Raw genomic sequence first — 18,291 nt, 5'->3', positions numbered from 1 at the left:
AAGACTGGATAGACCAAAACTATATTGTTAAGAATAGCATGTTTAGAAATGAAGAGAAAGTAGTCATACAGGCAATGACCAAGGGGAAAAACCTGAAATAAAACCACTTCTCCCATTTTAAAAAGCTATTTCTGGATCTGAAAAGGCAGGTAAGTATCTTTGGTTCAGGAGCCAGATAGTATCATAAATCATGGAACAAGATCTTCCATTAGGACAGAAACTCCCTTGATCCACTTAAAAGTAGAGATGGGAAGAAAGCTCTTTCCCATGTCACAAAACTACTTGTTTTTATTATCTCCTTTTCCCACAACAGAAAATGCAATGTGCTTTGAACAAGAGCGAGATAAGAGTACGCAAGTGAGCTGTGTCCTACTATTCTGTAGTCTGATCTTGAGGGTACTGGGCTTGGGAGATCTGAATAAATTTCTTGGCAGGCCAATATGCCAAACTGAGCAGCACAGACCTGCTGCAGGGCACTTCTCTCAGTCCCTCCTTAGAGAGCAGACCCGTGCGAGGGATGAAGTATTCACCAGAGCCTCGCTCGTTTCATCTCCTTGATGCCTTCCAGAGCCACCCCACAGAAAGGAATCACTCTTGCTTGAGGAAGTTATGTGGGTCGTGAGAGGACCTAATTTAACTTCCTGGTCTGAATAAAAAATGCAGCTGATTAAAACCAGGGAGTTGCTGAAGTTTCCCAGATCCCAAATGGAAGTCTTAATGGCCATGCTTTTCGCCACTCTGAAGAATACATTTTTCTCTCTTACAAGCCAGTAATTTCAGTTAGCCCCAGTATGAACATGAGATGAGCTTTTGTTCTCATCTTGCCTACACACAGGAGCAGTTGCACAGCTCTTAAATTAACTGTCGTCTCCATTGGCCAAGGCTCCAGGAAATGAGCCCAAATTTTTCATCTCAAAGACTGGCTCTGGACATCAAAATCTTAACTAGTGAATGCTTTGGCAAGAATGATAAACCTCCACTACTGTGAAAAATAAGTATTTTTCAATGACTTTTTTCTTCAATAATATCCCAACCTGAAAAAAAGGTTTTTTTCTTTCAAGTAAATAAATCCCATTATTCTCTTCTGATCATACTTACACTGGGTGTCTCTGATGCCTTGCTGTTATTTTATTACTACAGAGAATGACTCAAAAATATTTTCACAAAATAATCTATAGGGACAAATTCTTGCAGTAGAAGAATGATCAGAAGGGAAGTCATGACAAGTCAATAGTATTGATTCTGCATCTTTTCTAGTTCACACTAGTTCTTACCTATTTCACACATGTCAGAATTTGCACTATGTATCACTAATATTCCATCATGCAGTGAGTTAAACATGCTAGAAGAGAATGCAGTACAAATAAATAACTTTCTTAGTGAAGATATAAGTCAGGAAAAATCACATTTTTAAAAATCCCAATTCTTTAAGCTAATGAAATATGTTAGGTTTTGCTATTTGCCATTTCTTTGTCATCTTGCAGAGCATTGTCTTTTCTTTTAAAACGCAGCATCAAAATTTTATCTGCTTCTAGAAAATTCCCTCTTGCTTGTTTTGCTAATTTTGACAGCCCCTGCTAAAAAAGAGACAAAACTTTTTAACTTGCATAATCTATATACTTTATATAAACAAAAAGTAAATTAAAAACTCCAAAAGCATTCTTACTTGATGACAAATCTATTAAAAGAGCATAAAGTGTCAAATCATTTTAATAAAAAAAATACTTTGAGCATACCAGCTGAAAGTTGGAGAGGTGAACACACATTGCCAATGTGCTGTACAAGTCCGTGGTATATGTTTACACACATTTCAAAATTTGGCATACACAAATCAATCACCAAAATCAGACTGTTCACTCACACAGACTTCATCAAAAACACCAACAAACACACCTTTTCTTAGACACACTATTTCTCCATCTACAATCACTTTAGGTTGCAGTCACATACATTACTGATTTGTTCCTGAGTCCTTTTCAGTCTTTGTAACTCGGGCGTATCGGTCACAATACTGAACCCTCTTCCTTTGCTTTCTTCAAAGTCTCTTTTGTATTTTACCTACAGAACAGAAAATACAGAAGAACAGGGTTGTTTTCATTTTCCACAATATGCCCCTAGCAATTTAGCATTTATTTTTAGTGTAAATAAAGCTTTGTGAAAGGCTTTCAGCCTTTAAAGGAGAAGCCTGCCTTTATCCACTAAGAGATAGACAGCAACTGGGCAAAATTTCCCAGTGCCCAAGTTAATGTCTCCTCCAGGGGTGCCACAGGCTCACCTCTATGAATAGTGCAACTGTAGAAATATTCTCTGTGGCCATTTCATTCTCAAACCAGTTACCACAAAACTACAGCACTTAACTCTTACACAGAGAAAAATACCTGTAACTAAATCTAGAGGTCTTCTAATACACAACTTCACATTTCATCCTCTATTCATGATTATTCTACCAGTCTCTTTCCCAGCTGAAACATAAATTACACGTTAAAAAAATACTGCATGAAAAGAGTATTTAGAATGTCATGAAGTCAAACCTTTATAAGTTATGGAATAGCTGCCTGTACAAGCTTAATTTGTCCCTCTTGCACATATGCATTTGGATATTGTCTTTAATCAGGTATTCATACATTATCCTATGACAAGGCCCCCTGCTTTACTGTGTACACAGCAGAGATGGTTCTGTAAGTGGTTGTGCCCTTTTTTTGGACCAGACTACTCAAATCCTACCATCAAGGTAGGAATATTAGTTTCCACTGAAGCTTTTATATAGCTTTCATCACAGCCATTAATCAATCTTCATATTGCACCCTGGAAAGTGGGAATGGCAACATCCACACTACTAGGACACCTGCAAACTGAGGTAAAATAAGCTTAATTTCCAAAAACACACAGGGGTCTCAGGGTGTTCACTCTCCGATTCCTAACAGTTGAATATGTTCAAATTATAGGCTTGGGTTACCTCTACAGATATTCAGTACTTCTGCAAATCAGTCTTGGGGTACCCAGTTTCAACATAAAGCAACAAGATGAAATCTTCAAAATCTTAAGCCACTGTTGAGTCACAGACAAAACTCTGCATCAATGACAGAGTCAGGACCCATCTCCTCAGATGGATTCAGCTACCTTACCCATAACAACTTCCTTTTACTTCCTATACCCCCTGCTTCACTCACTACACATATCCAGATTCTGCAACAACACCTGGGAGAGCATTAGCACAGACAAAGCAGGATTCTCCTTCACACAGCTGATAACCAGAAAACACCCAGCACATGCACCAAATTCAGAGTTGGCTTAGGCTTATTTCACAAGCAAGTACTTAATGTTACAATGGTGATGCACAGGAAGAAATACCTCTAAATCACAAAAGTTAGGTTTGACAAGGCTGTAGATTATAGATTGTCCTTCCCATCCTAAATCTCAATCAGTATGCCAATGACTTTTGCTTTCTCTTTAATACAGCTCACATATAAGCCCATCAAACAAATCCTTGAGACATGGCAGCAAATGACCACATCAGCAAACTACCATTTTTCCTGTGTTCCAGATGTAGAACTGGCTGTAGATTTCACACAAATTTAATATTTCCACGCCACCCTGAGACAAAGGAAACAGACCCTTCCACTCAGGCTTTTGAGCAAACCACGGGCTAATTGGCCCATGCCTTTCTGTTCACCTCCCCCAGGTTCAATCTCTCTGCAACCTTCCTTCCATTTGACCACAATATTCCAGGTATCACTTTGTCTCATTTTTATTTTCTAAACTAGTCTGGTCCATCTCTTCACAGCTTCTTCTTAAATCCCTGTACCCAAGGCACTCCAATATTCATTGACAATCACCTCCCTTCCACCAAAAGGCACTCCAATATTCATTGCCAGTTACCTCCCTTCCATCTTCACACTGACTCTCAGGCCTCCTTAAACATACTGGGTGCACATGTTATTCCAGGACTGTCTGGTGCCAGGGAGTATCTCGGAACTTTCTATATTTGGAGTCACACAAAACTTTATCCACATGGGACAGACCTCCATGGTCAAGGACACATGACTAGCATAAAAGACTCTTCCATCTCAGCAAGCTTCAACTCCTTAGCCTTAAATGCTAAGACAACTGAGCTGTTCAACCACTCAGCTGAACCAACTGCTCAAAACAAACAAACAACCTGTCAGTAATTCCAAGCAAGTGAATGGTCTCAGCCTTGGAAACCACTGAATATTTTGCACAAAAATTTCAAATTTGGCCTGAAGTAGGTAGCGGACATGGAAATGTTCAGCCTTACTCCCTGAAGTTTACCAGAATTATGAGCCAGTGAACACATCTTGGAAATGGGTTCAGCCCTGCCAAAAAGAGAGATTACCTATTGTTAGAAAGAGCATTTCCTGTTATTAGTTCCAAATGTACTAGCCATTAACTTCAAATGACCTTTATTCATCTTACAAAGGAACAGAAGAAGACAGGGAAAGAACTAGATAGTTTAACTGAATATTATTTTAATCCCTCAGTCAGATAAAAAGGGCTCCCACTGTCTACTAATAAATCACTTCACAGGAATAAGGTTAACTGCAGTTCCCAGAGCAACTACCTTGAAACCATTAAAAAAGTAAATTATTTAAAATATTAGCAGAGTTAATATATGCATTATTTAATTTTTCTACCTAGCTTCAAAATATAAGTTTGAGTTATAAAAAATAACAAAGTAATGTAATGTTTCATGAAGAACAAAGCCCTGTGAAACACGGTCCACTAAAACTCCTCCATAGGAGGAAACCGAAAAATACCTCCGTTTCTAGAAAATGTTAAATAATAAAGATGTCATCAGTCACTTAGAACTGAAAAGAATATTCTGTATAGGAGCTGCAAACATCACTACAACAAATTATTTAACTGTATACCAGGGCTGTCTGGGATGGAGTTAACTTGCTCCATAGCAGCCATTACAGTGCTGTGCTTTGTATTTGCACCCAGAACAGTGCTGGTAACACACCCGTGTTTTGATTATACCTGAGCAGCGCTTGCACAGCATCATCCCCAACATCACCTCTGTAGGCTGGGGATGCATGAAAGGTTGGGAGGTGACACAGCCAGGACAGCTGACCCAAACTGACCAAAGGGATACCTCCATATCTTAAAACATCAAGCACAACAAAAGGAAAAGGGGAAAGAGGACATGAGTGATTAAAGCAGTCTTTGGAAGCAACCACTATGCATTACCACCTCCAGGAACTGGCTGGGCATTGCCTGCTGATGGCAAGTGGAGAATAAATCTTTATTTTTCTTTGTTTGTAAGTGCAGTCCTTGCATTTTTCCCAAAAACCTTGACACATAAGGGGTTTGAGGTTTTTTTGTTTTCTCCCTCTGTCCCACTGAGGAGAGGGAGTGAGAGAGTGGCTTGGTGCGCATCTGGCAGCCAGCCAAGGTCAACCCATCACAAACTGAAACCCTCAAAATTTAGTTTTTAAATGGAAATGTGTAATCCCTAATGACTGAATCATAAATGCAGTCATTTCCTACAAAGATGATTTTTAGTCACTCCTCACCAAAATCCCAGCCACTGGCTCACAATGCTTCTCACTGGCTCCAAAATGCAGTCTCACAGATGCAGAGCACCCTCAGTGGTGTCTGCCCTGAAAAATTGATCTTCTGAGAGGCAATGTGTGGCATAAACATTAGAAATTAAACTGTAATAAATCACCATAAATGAAAAAGTTTTAAGTGAAAATACTTCATGAGAAGTAATTCTGCACAGACCCACAGTGAAAGGACTAAGTGATCCAACAGATCTTCCACAAATCAAATTCCTCAGATTTGTGACATTAGCAAGAGATCTTGAGACACCCAAAGACAGGAATGTGTAAATCTACTCATGAGGTCAGCATGAAGTGGGACATGAAGGGTGACCAGAGGGTCCATCTTACTGTGAAGGAGAAAGGGCCCATCTTACTCTCCACATAAAATATTAGGCTGGAGAAAATGCTGCTCATGTTTTTTTGCTGGTACACTTGGCAGCAAAGCCACCTATTAGGGTAACAAGATTCATTTTGCCTGGGAAAAATACTCTGAAAATATAAATGGAGCATAAAAGATTGATTGCACTCTTGGGGCTTTTGGCACCTACCCGTAGTCCAGCCTCATTTACAATAGCAAAAGCACATATCAGTTGAACAAACAACATAGGAGTCCAAAAACACCAAAGAAAAAATATCAGAGAAACAATTCAACATGGTGGTTTATCATGCTTTTCCCATCACTGGAGAGCTGTGAATAATGCTGACCTCAGAAACACTATTAATTTCATCTCCACCTCAAAAAGATACTCAGCCACTACAAAGCACATATTAATTCCCCAAAAGCTATGGCAATATTAAAGCTAGTTTCCTATACACTTCCTTCTTCACTTTCCCCTACAGACCAGGTTGTTGTGAAATTCTGTGTCCTTCCTTATCTGATAAATGGCATAGCCCCACAGACTGTCTCACATCCAGCAAGGAATTAGCAGGATAGCATGAGAGGATGGGACCCCTCACACCCACATCTGCCCTGAGAGGAACGTTCATAGACCTACAATCTTTACTACACCCTGAATATTTATGAATTTGTTTCGGTATGCTGTGTTTGAGGCTTGCCCAGAGCCATCTGCTCCTTCTGCTCCCAGCACACACAACTACTTCCCAAAGGTCACCATCTGCTAATACACTGGTTTTTACAGACTGGCAAGAAATCCTCTCCCACAGTACAGGTCCTAGAGGCACATCTTGGCAAAGATGCCTTTGTTTGGCTCTGCTTCTTCCATAGACCACAAAGACTGTTGGTTTTGCCTCAATTTATCTTACTTCTTGAAAAATTAATGGCAACACAGAGACCAAATTTACTCTGGAAGTTAGGTTTTTTATGAACATGACTAAAACAAATGTTTACAGGTGAATCAAATATAAAGAACAATTCTAAACTAAATTTAGTAAGACTTAGCCAGGTTTCAGTCTTTGTGGTGTGGTTTGTCTTCTAATACTTTCCAGAGCTCTATGTCTCAGTAATCTTCTGCTCATATTAGAGGTACATTTAAGTCCCATCTAATACCCAACAATGGTATCCAATGAGCCGAAGCATTGCTTCTCCTAATGGCAGTAAAACATGATCCTCCCACTGTCACTCAGCTAGAACTATTATCCACAGTAAATCTAAACAGGAATACAGGAACTGAGAAAGGCATATAAGGCAGACCAAACCATCCTGAAAACTTTTATAATAACTGGAAACTGTAGGTTGAGCATTCCTTAGGGAAGTCAAGGAGCCATGGACTCCTAAAAGGCCACTGATGAACAAGTTTTGCTGTAACTTGGGACTGCAGGGTTACAGATTTCATCACCTTTCTCAGACAAAGCAAAATAAAAATTCCACAAGGCTGAAGTTTGCAATTTTTTCAAATGGTCCTCAGAATGCACAAAGTCATATTTTAGAATTTTTTCCCTTTTATTGTGAAGAAAAAAGCCATCTTCACATTCATAGCTGAAGCATTCATCATAATAGTTGAAACTGAGAGAAGGAAGTTTCTCATTCAAAGGTAATGTAAAATTGAAAGCATCAATATCCAACATAACAAAAAAGCATTTGCAGTTACATGGAGTAAAAATTTCAAGTGCCATAGCTATCATAAAATATTCTGTCTTTCTACATACCTCATTCAAACATTGGGCAAGTCTGTCTGTGCCATCCTGTGAATTACAGCCTCAGCAAGTCTCCAACCATCTGCAAATCTTTGCACTGTAATTGCCTGAAGGTCTCAGCAGTTTTAGCAGGGAGCTACTAAATAACAAAAATCTTGAAATCCACATCAGAACAGTTAAAATGTTGGATGGGAGCAAATTAAAATATATAAATAGTAGCTCTGGAGAGAATGTTTCTACAATGTGGTCTCTTTATACTGAGGATGATGCAAGTGGCTCAGAGAAAACTCATGGGCAAAAGTGTTCCATTCCCCAGGATGTGCAGTGACAGGAAATTGGAGGCAGTGAAAGATCAAAAATTTCAGAATGAGAAAAAGATGGGAGTCCTCCATTTGGATGTATGACAACAGCATGTGAACAGTAGCTGGGATCCAAGTAAAATTATGACAGAAGAGAGTGCAATCTGATACTGTTTCAACAGGCTGACATCCCAACAAGTCAACTAGGCTCCAATCCATCAAAAAATCACTTCCACTGAAACTACATAGGTGCTTCTGCCTAAGAAATTATTTTTATGCTACTAAGCATGCTCTAAAGTGCCTTGCACCTTGTTTTGCTATTGGGCAAACTGGAAGTCGATGAGACTCTACTCTTTTCCATTAAGAAGTAACACTAATGTTTTCCAAAGGCTGCACACACAAAGACGATACAAAGAACAGGCCAGTCTCAAAACAAGCTGATTTTCCTCCATGTCCACCAGTGATTATCATCCATTTAACTTGTGCAACAAACTTTACATCCACATTTTAGAAGCAGGTTGCAACCTGCTGAGATGTGAGGTTGCAACCTTCATGACAGAGACATAGCTTCAGATCTTCTGTCCACTCCCTATCTGTTGGTATAGGCTGTGTTTGAACTACTTTATCTCCAAGGAACAGAAGTCTGGGGAGGTGAAGGATTTCTTACTCTACCACAACAGAAAGAGATCTGACTTTACCATATCTCATCTCCAGGCAGAAAACGAAAGATTTATATATATAATCTAAATGCAGCCTGATAAATTACCACAAATTTTAATAATACCCTCAAAAGTGAAACCACTGACAGCAAACCCCTCCAAATAGAATGATAATCACCCAACATATCAGGGGGCTGGGAAGGAAACACATTTGAATGTCTCATGTATAGATTTGCTAAATCCTGGAATATTGCTTTTATCTCCAGGGTCTGAACTAAACATATAGGCCCTGTCTTGCTGATTTCATCATTGGGAAAGAGAATGGCCAGGCAACCACCAGGACAACTATAAAGTCATGAGCTGTGTACTGTAAAGGAAGTATGCAGTAAATCAGCAGCATGTGAGCTGCTATATGCCTGCACTCCACAGCAGACAGAAAATACATAGCTGCTGGTTGGCTAAGGCACCAAGAGTGAGCTAGCAAGTCCTGCTGAGCCGCAGGATGTGTTAGCTCGGGCTCAGCGCCATGCAAACCACGGTCATGCAGCCTGTAGTTGGCTCACAATACTAGCAGAACTCAGAGGCATATGGCCACAGGGTACCAGAAAGATATTAACACACAAATGCACATCCACACAAAAGACAGGCAGCTATTCTGGTGGGGATTAAAAAAGAAGCAGCAAACACTCCCTTCCCTGAAAAGGCCCCACCAAATAAAATTTCACAAAACCTACTTAATAAATATTCCAAATAACATGACGGTCATATTCATCCAAGGAGTATTCACACAAAGCATCAAGTCAAAAACTGAACTAAAAAATACAGCATGGCATGTAAAGAATATTAACCATAGAAGGGATGTAAAGAAGACTGACCTCAGAAAATTGTAATACAGACCAAGAGCACAAGTTGTAGTCATATGCTACAAAAGGTAACCAAAACAAACACTAATGGGCAACAGAAGCTAGCACATGACATGAAGAAAAAGAACCTGTAAAACTTTAACGAACAACTGCCAAAAAAATCAGGGACTGTTCACTGCTGTAGCAGAAGAAAGAAGCTGAAATGAGTCCAACTGAGAGCTATCAGAATGCAGCCCAGAACAAGTGCAGAGGAAAAGGAACTGAAAAATCTAGATTTGAGCAACGCAGATGTGCAGGCACATAGGAGTCACAGGAAATAACAAGAGACAGTGCAATTATACCCTCTGGCCTCTGGTAACAGCAAGCTTGGGGTCTCTGTTGCCCAAATACCATGTAGCTGGCACCTTATACACCACTCACATTAGCAAATATCTCATTCAGCTGCAGCACATCTTGTTTATTTGGTACAGAGATGGTAAGGACACACCATCTCTTATTCCACAGAGTTAACAGATCATGAATAGATCATGTAACTTTAGGTGCTCTTATGGAACCTCCTTACATGTTTGTTGTGCCACTTATGGCTTATTTCTTGAAAACTGATATATCGAGTGGGCACCTGCAAATGCAACCCTAGTTACAAAATCTATGCACATTGCACACAACTTGTGCCCCCTTGGCCATATTAGTTATGGATGTCTCATGCAGTCATTTCCTCTGTCCCTGTACAACCAAGGCCAGGGGAGAGGGACTACCTATCACTTCCTCTTAATTGAAAGCAAATTCTGAAATCCTTATATTTTGTCTGCCTTCCAAGTTATCTTTTTTCCACTCAGTAATGAATATAAAGCCAAAGCTATTGAAGGCACCAAGAAACATAGGGCTTTAGAAGGAGCTTCCTTTTCAAAAGTTGGAGGGAAAAAGGGGGAAAAAAAAAAGTCCATAAAATACATGTTTCTAGTTAATACATACTACTTGGTACCCAGAGATTAGTTTTGTTAAAAATCTAGGCAGAATTTGACTGTAAACCCCATTTTTTCAAGACTAAATTCTCTCTTTTGTTCTTCATCTTAAAGCAAGAAGAAAAGGAAGATGAGCGCAAAATAATACATGTAAGAAAGGTAATTTCATGCCAGAAAATACACAGTGGGCAATTCAGCCTTTTATGTTTAGATTTCATTCATTTAATTCTCTGAATGCCACACATGTCTGAATGTCTTAATAAATTTCAGCTGCAGAAGGAACAGACACAGAAAATACATTGTCCCAACTAAAATTCCAAAACTGTCATAAGACAAATGTTTGTAAAGATGACTGAATCCCTAAAAATGTTAATCTTTGAAGAAGTCCATTAGCTGAATCTCTTTGAGGGGATAATTTCTTATACAATTGAGTATGTAGGTAACCACCTATAAATGCAAATTGAATATTTACATCAGCAGCCTCTCAAATAACATAATAAGTAGAGTGAAACTGTTAGACAAACAGGAAACACATACCATTTCAAAATTATAGCCATACGGACTGAGATCAGAAGATGCCAAAGATCACCAGTAAAATCAGAGTTGCAACCTGGTTCTGTCTTTTTTTAACAAATGCTGATGGCTCAAATCACCTGAATACACAATTTCCAATACCTCCAAATCATTTGCCTCCACTCCTAGAAAATGCTTGCACTGGTAAATCTCATTTAAACCTCATTTGCAAAGATGATACTGGTGCATGACTCCAGAGTCCCTGGCTCGAGTTCATACTTCCCCATGCTCACCAGGAATTGGACCCCAGTCCTGCCAGAAGTCACTGGAACAGAGATACAGGTTATCCTCAGCTCCTAACACTAAAGGACCCAAGGATTACATATGAAAAAACTTTAGCCACATTCTCCTGGTGAAAGCCCTCTAGAGAGAACGAGGTAACTTGGGGCTAGTTTTGAGGTGTTGACAGTAACAGGGAAATTAAGCACTCCATTTGTCAGTTATCTAAGTAAAATGGGCAACAGAAATACATCCAGTTCCCTCATCCCCCCCCGTCCCCCCCCCATCAAAATCATTTGCTGCTCAGACTCTCACTTTAACATCCTTAAACTAAGATCAAAGAATTAAATCATGCTACAAGCCTAGACTTCAATTTTAGGATCTTCTTTGGGTGCCTCAGCTAAAGCTTTTTACAGGTAAAGGAAAATTCTAACTACATTCAGTTTATCCTTTAATACCATTACCCCAGGGAATTCTTCAGATGGTGATACCTGGCCAGAAACAGTGAGCTTGTTGGACAAAAGGCAGATGTCACCACACACAATCTCATCAACCAACTCACTTTTACAGTGAGTGGACAGAAAAGACATTTTTAGAGAATTCGGATCATCCTGAAGATACTTTTTTTTTTTTAAACCCTATGTTTAAAACATCTTTAAAATACCTTAAAATGTAAAAATGCAAGTTAAAACTACCTAAAATACGTTTAGGTATCTTGAGACGGTATCTAAAGCTATCTTGAAACAGATACATAAAGCCAGGTGAAATGAACTCTATCCAGAACTCCAACACTCCCCATTATATTGCCTGTACTTTTCCTGTGATGCTGTATTCTCGTGAGCTACTTCAAAATAAATTCATGACCGGCTTCCTAAATGTTCATTTAGAATTCTAGAGTTGCACACAGATGCCAGTACTGAGTTTGGTGTGGGATCAGTTTTCAGACACAGAAACTATCAGCTGCATACAGCAGTGGTTTTTAAATTGGGAGCTGAATCACCAGATTTTTTCAAACTGTGCCTGTAGAGCAATATGTAAAACGCAACTAAAAGAGCAGTTATTTATGATGTGCAAAGGAAGGAGAAGGGCAAGTTACCCTTTAAATACATCCATTATTCATTCCTACTGAATACACATGACTTCTGCTTCAAACAGCGAGGGATATGTTGTGAGAGATGCCCTTCTAATAAAAACAAGGCAGGAATGTTAGTACCAGAAGGTTCCCTGCAGGCTAAAAAGTGACAGTTGGCTGGGCTAGGATCAGAGCAAAAAGTGGGGTGTAGCAGCAGGGCCTGCTTATATAGAAAAAAAATAAGTGTAAAGAAAAGAAAGAGTCAACAAATGCAAGGAATTACTCCAGAAATTAACTGGAAAGTGTTGAGGGGGGGAAGGGGAAAAAAAAAAAAAAAAAAAAGAGAAACACAGTTGCTTCAGAAAAGGAAGACCAGGCATCCCGAAGGAGCAGATAGGGGCTGTACTTTCCATTTCTTAGCAGAGATGTTAGCTAGCAATAATGAGCAAGCAGTAGGGGAGGGAGAGAAGAGGAGAACAGTTGCAAATCACCCCAGCTGTAAAAACTGCTCCCTTTGTTAAATGGCCCTCAGTGAGTGGAGAGAAGGTGAGAATTTAAAGAAGGGTCTTTGTTATTTAAATGATATCCCGTGCTTCTTTTTCAAAACTTCCTTAGAAATGTGTAATGAAAGCAACTACTTTTCAGTTCTGAGACACAGGCTTGGTGTTGGGGTTTTTGTATTTACTGATCAGGGAAAACTAGGAAAGAGGTCATTCTTCTTATAAAAGAGACAAATTACATTCCTATATCTGATACTTCCTACCTTCTGATTGCTTTTAAAGTTTTGAAAACATTATACTGATGAGCTCTATCACTATTGTAAAGTCCTCTATTTGTGAAACAGAGACTGATGCTGTAAACTTTTTCATAACTTTCAATGCTGTTTATTTTTCTTTTTCGCCTCCAGTAAGAAGGAACTTATCCCCCCCCCCCCCCCCAGTAAAACATAATATTTTTATTTTAGGGGAGGGAGACTAATGACAGAGACTGTCTGACATTAGTGATACAAACTCTATGTGACATTTGTATGCAAGGAAATAGACTAGCACATTATATCAAAAAAAAAAAAAAAAACCTCTGAAAGATGCTAATTTTGTTGGATATTACACGGTTTGCATTTTTTTTAGAGATTTCTTCATCTAGAAGGAAAAAGTGTCAACCTACATTCAGCCAGCATGCTATATCCCCCTTTTAATATTTCTGGAAACGTCATATCCTATAGGTAAGATGCAAAAGGAATTATGTTCTGCCCTGCCCAATTCACCTGTGCAGGGACGGATATTCTACAAAAAGCAGATACAGCTTCTGAGAGTAGTAAGAGAGCCAGCCTGCACAAATCAAACAAGCTGAATAAAGGATGCATTTAAATATAACATTTATTAATTGCAGAGAATTTCATCCAATGCCTACAGTACCCTCATGTGCTGGCAAAATAAGAAAGGAACATAACTTGTGGCAATTGCACCATGTGCTTTCCAACACAATTATTTGAATTACAGAGATTAGAAAAAAGCTTCCCAGATTTCAAACAGTGATTGTCTTTTTCCTTGAAAACATTTAGTATTTTCTGCTGTGGGGAAAAGTAGCAGTAAGTTTGATCTTCAGACCTTCTGTCAACTACAATTCACAGACTTTGAGAAATGGTAAATATTGCAAAATTAGTTCTAGTATAATACCGAAAAGAAGCTCAAAGAAAAACACTGTCTCTTCACAATGGAAAAACCAGGAGAAGCTATATCCCTGTCACTCCATACATCTACCTCTGTAAAGCACTTTCAAATCATTATGTCTTGTTGCTTAAACAGACCATATAGGAGTAACTCTGGGCAGGCACTTCAAGGACATCATTTCCACCACAATATTGGTTTTACATTATTTTACTGTCACAAAGCTTAAATACACATTATAATTCCTGCCTGATGGGAAGATATGAAGGAGTATTTTCCATTTTCTAAAGCATGAGAAATTTTGAAGGGAGGCCACTCTGATGTATTTTCCCTGAAAGGACTGCTGATGAACTGGGCTGTGTGTGTTGTAACGGGACTGTGTCCAACCCATTGTAACCAGCAGGAACATGGACTTCTCAAAACCCAGTTTCAGCTGCAGTTATTGTTTGGATGGGTGTGCTCTGCATGATGGCTTGCAGCCATCTAGGGACACCATGTTAGCAGGGAAGCAGCCACTGGTGGAGTAACAGAGATGATCAAAACCTGCCAAAGGTAGGATATCTGTCTTTTCTGACACCTGTAGAACATCCTGGAAACAGGCACGTAATACAAAAGGAAAGTGAGCAAAGAAATAGAGAAACCATATACTCAGCACAATACAGAGGGCACTGAAATGAAAGTTCAGTGCTGCTACAACCACTATGAGATAACAGCAAGAAGAAAGGAATTATAAGACATTTGTAGATGCAGGTACATTGTACACATACCATTAGAGACAGCTATTTGTTACACTGCTGAATACCAAACCTATTATTGTTTTCATTTCCTCATCTGTTTACAGCCTTCTCCTGAGTCTTACAGATGGAGTAGAAGTTCTCTTCAGGCAGAAACAGGGTTTTTTGTGTTGAATTCGTACAGCAAAACACTCTAGGACTACAGCCATTAAATACTGCAGTAAATTGGGTATTTCTGAGAGCTGACATAGTGGCACCTGTTCTCTCTGCCAGAATTCAACCAGAGTGTTCCGATGGACACACCTATACTTACTGAGCCGCAGCACCCACGAGTTCATGTCAGGATTATTCAAGGTGTTTGCGGCCTACAGACCAGCAGGATCCAGAAAATCAGCTACAAAGGCAAAGGAAAGAAGAACATGCAGAGGACAGGCAGCAAAGTGATGAGTTACACTCCACTCCCCGACCCAGACCTGTGTCAATATGGTGCATTAAATGCTTGTCTCGGAGACGCATCAATTCTGACACAGGCACTGCCTAGACCAGCCTTTTGAAGAGTGTGAGAAGCACACATTCCAGCAGCTCATCTGCCACCACGCACACGGCAGGGCTCACATCCACATATGGCACTGGCATGGGGAGCAGAGCGTGGATAAGATTCCGTACCAGAGAAATAGTATTTTTGGTTAGGCCAGTCTAATTTCTGCCACTCTGAGCAAACCATGCACCGTGTGTGCACTATTGTATCCTCAGACAATGGTCAGGTCAGTCCCAGCTCACACTGTCATGGCCCTGACAGAAACACCAGTTCAGATTTTGTGCTTAGATCAACAAGGTATCAGATGGCAATCAGACGGCTGCACATCCAAAATACCATGCTCTTCAGGGTGGCTCTTCACCTGTTTGCTACACACTAATAATAACACAAGAGCTGGGAGAAGCACTCCTGGCAGATTCACCCTGTTGGATTCTCTTGCAATGGGAACTCCTTGTCCCATCCTGGCAGCGCTGGTGGCTGCAGAGGTGATGGAACAAGCAGTGATCAGGGGCAGGCCCTCAGCTTCAGCCTCGGAGGCTCCTCAGTGCAGCGAGGTCTGCAAACCACGTGTGAGAGTCAGCAGTGTGGAGCTCCAGTGGGAGACCCAAGTGGTAGCATGGAAAGAGAGCATGAGATGGAATCACTAGTGAAAGAGAAGAAGAGAAGGGAAGAGAATTTCAAGGACAAATTTAAGAGGATTTGGGATCTTTTTCTGGCTGCATGAGAGAAGTCTTGGGACCCTCAAAAAATCCTGGATCTGTCTCAGTAATTTTTGAAAGAAAAATGGAGGGGAAAATATATTTGGCATTGCAAGAATACCAGGTGGCTTCGCTGTTTGGCAACCATCTGGTCTCAGTTTTCTCTTTGTTAGTAGCACCAGCATCAAATGAGACAGAAATAGAAAATGTTAACTTTTAAAATATACACAATTAGACAAATAATAGTTACCATCAAGCAAAGGGAATCCAGCAAATGGAAAGCAGTGTGAAACACATGGCAAACCATTTAAAAGGAAAAAAATTAAGGCACAGCCACCCTGAATTAGAACTAAATGGCAGTTAATTTAATGCTTGTGATATTGCACAGGAATTATGATATTTTTGCTAATAGTTCATCATCATCCTCCCCTCCAGTTCCTCCACACACCCTATAGTAGCAGAGTTGCAGAAGCAGCCAGAAATGCTCAGATTACAAAGAAGGCAACCCAGCACAGAAGAAAAAAACTAGAGGAAGGAGGGAAACAGCAGCAGTGACAGAGCAGTAGGTGACTACAAAGGAGCAGTCCAAAGGCCTACATTTCTTGATTTGTCAATTAACATTAAACTTAAAAGAAACTATAGCTGAATTTCACATTGTACTTTTTTGTCAAAGATAGTGGTAAGTGCTCAAAGAATTTAAGACTTCTCTGAAGTGTAATTTCTTTAAGATGGTGGTTATTGACCCAAATGAAGATCAGTTATTTAAACTGTGAAGTATATACAAGGCTAATTTTTCAGATGGAAGGAGAGAAAAAACTATCTGCAGGTTGATTTGCCTCCATGTAAAACCTCTTGTTTGCTCACATGCAGTAGGCAATTATATGACACTGCTTTTCACATTACTAATATACTACATTTGCAGGAAGACCTTTGGACAAAGTTTTTGTTTTGTTATTTTAGAACTGAAAAAAAAAAAAAAAACCACCAAGCAGAAACAGAAAAATAACAACTATAGCAAACAAATCTAATTTGAAAATTAAAGAAGAAAGGCAGTTCGGTAACCAAAGACCTCCTGGCCTCTGCCACTTGACTTCATGGTCTTATTCCAGCTGTCAGAGAAAACAATAGATGAAAACACAGGGAGAAGATTGAATATTCTAAAAAAATGCAACAAGGTCCCATAAATGTCAATGCATACAATGTAATCATTCCCATCAAAGAATAGCATCCATTTATCATGGTATATGTGCAGAAACTTGTTATCACAATCATATTGTGCACTAAGATTAAACACGACCCCGCCACAAGAAAACTCTTGACAAGTATCTTGATTTTTTAAGTATTTCTTTTCATTAACTTCTCCTAATTTTTAACAGCACTATATTGGGAAACTTGCTTTGCCCATTTCCACCCGCCAGCCAAATTTCTGACAAATACTTTATCCCCTGAAATTATTAATTACGGGTAGATGCCAAATGAAGCTTTTATCAGTTCAGCCTAATAAGGGGAGTCCTGCTGAACACACACTGAAGGACACACCAGGCACAGAGTGAGAAAGAACACTCAATAATGATCAGGAACCCTGGAAATACAGAGATGTGGCCACTGGGCTGAATCCCCACAGCATCCATGGGGATTCCAGTTCAAACCTGGTACTGAGACTCTACACTGGAATCTTTTACCAAAAGCACTAAAGTGTTAATTAGAGCACCATAGCTTCAACAGCCTATACAATCTATTCAAATCATGATAAAAATAACTACACTGTGGAAGCATGAGTTAACAGAAGATAGATGACCCTGTATCTTCTCAGCTCCCCATCACTTTGCTAAGTGAGTAAAAAATTCAAAATTACACCACAGAAAATACGTGACTAAGTGATGACGCAGACAGCACAGAAAAAGAACTGAGAATTTCCTGAGAAAACATCATCTCCTTTTCTATTACTCTTTAACAGTCAATATAAAAGATATTCCAGTTTTAAGGGAAAAAATTAGACACATATTTCTGTTGCCGTAACTGTAACTAAATACTTCAAGACTTTAAACTTAAGGCCCTATCTAAATTGTATTTTGCCAAGGATTTATACAGTGTCATTTTGATAACATGGAAAAAATGGATACATATCAAAGGTGGATTATTTTATAAAAACTCCCTATTATGAACACCTTAATATCTTAGAATTTCTTGCTTCTGTTCTCTTTGATGTGATAACTATTAAAAGACTGTATGTACAAAAAATCTTTACAAACTGTTCTGAAACAAGAGGCGTGTCATTCTCTCAAAACTATTCAAGCTTGACATTATTTTAAATGCTGAGAGTAGTACGTAAAGAAATTAGGCTGAATT

At 39.3% G+C, this 18,291-nt stretch overlaps 1 protein-coding gene across 1 annotated transcript in view; it reads right to left on the bottom strand.

Moving 5' to 3' along the window:
• NEBL (nebulette) overlaps positions 1-18,291 on the bottom strand; it is a 249,811-nt gene that overhangs the window by 134,804 nt on the left and 96,716 nt on the right. Inside the window, exon 4 of the mRNA XM_041486260.1 lies at positions 1,951-2,058. Coding sequence (XP_041342194.1) covers positions 1,951-2,058 — 108 coding nt within the window. The remainder of the gene's footprint in view (positions 1-1,950; positions 2,059-18,291) is intronic.

Source organism: Pyrgilauda ruficollis, unplaced genomic scaffold (assembly GCF_017590135.1).
Source record: "Pyrgilauda ruficollis isolate IOZ18807 unplaced genomic scaffold, ASM1759013v1 scaffold12, whole genome shotgun sequence".
NCBI lineage: Eukaryota > Metazoa > Chordata > Aves > Passeriformes > Passeridae > Pyrgilauda > Pyrgilauda ruficollis.
This window is presented reverse-complemented; position numbering and strand designations above follow the sequence as displayed.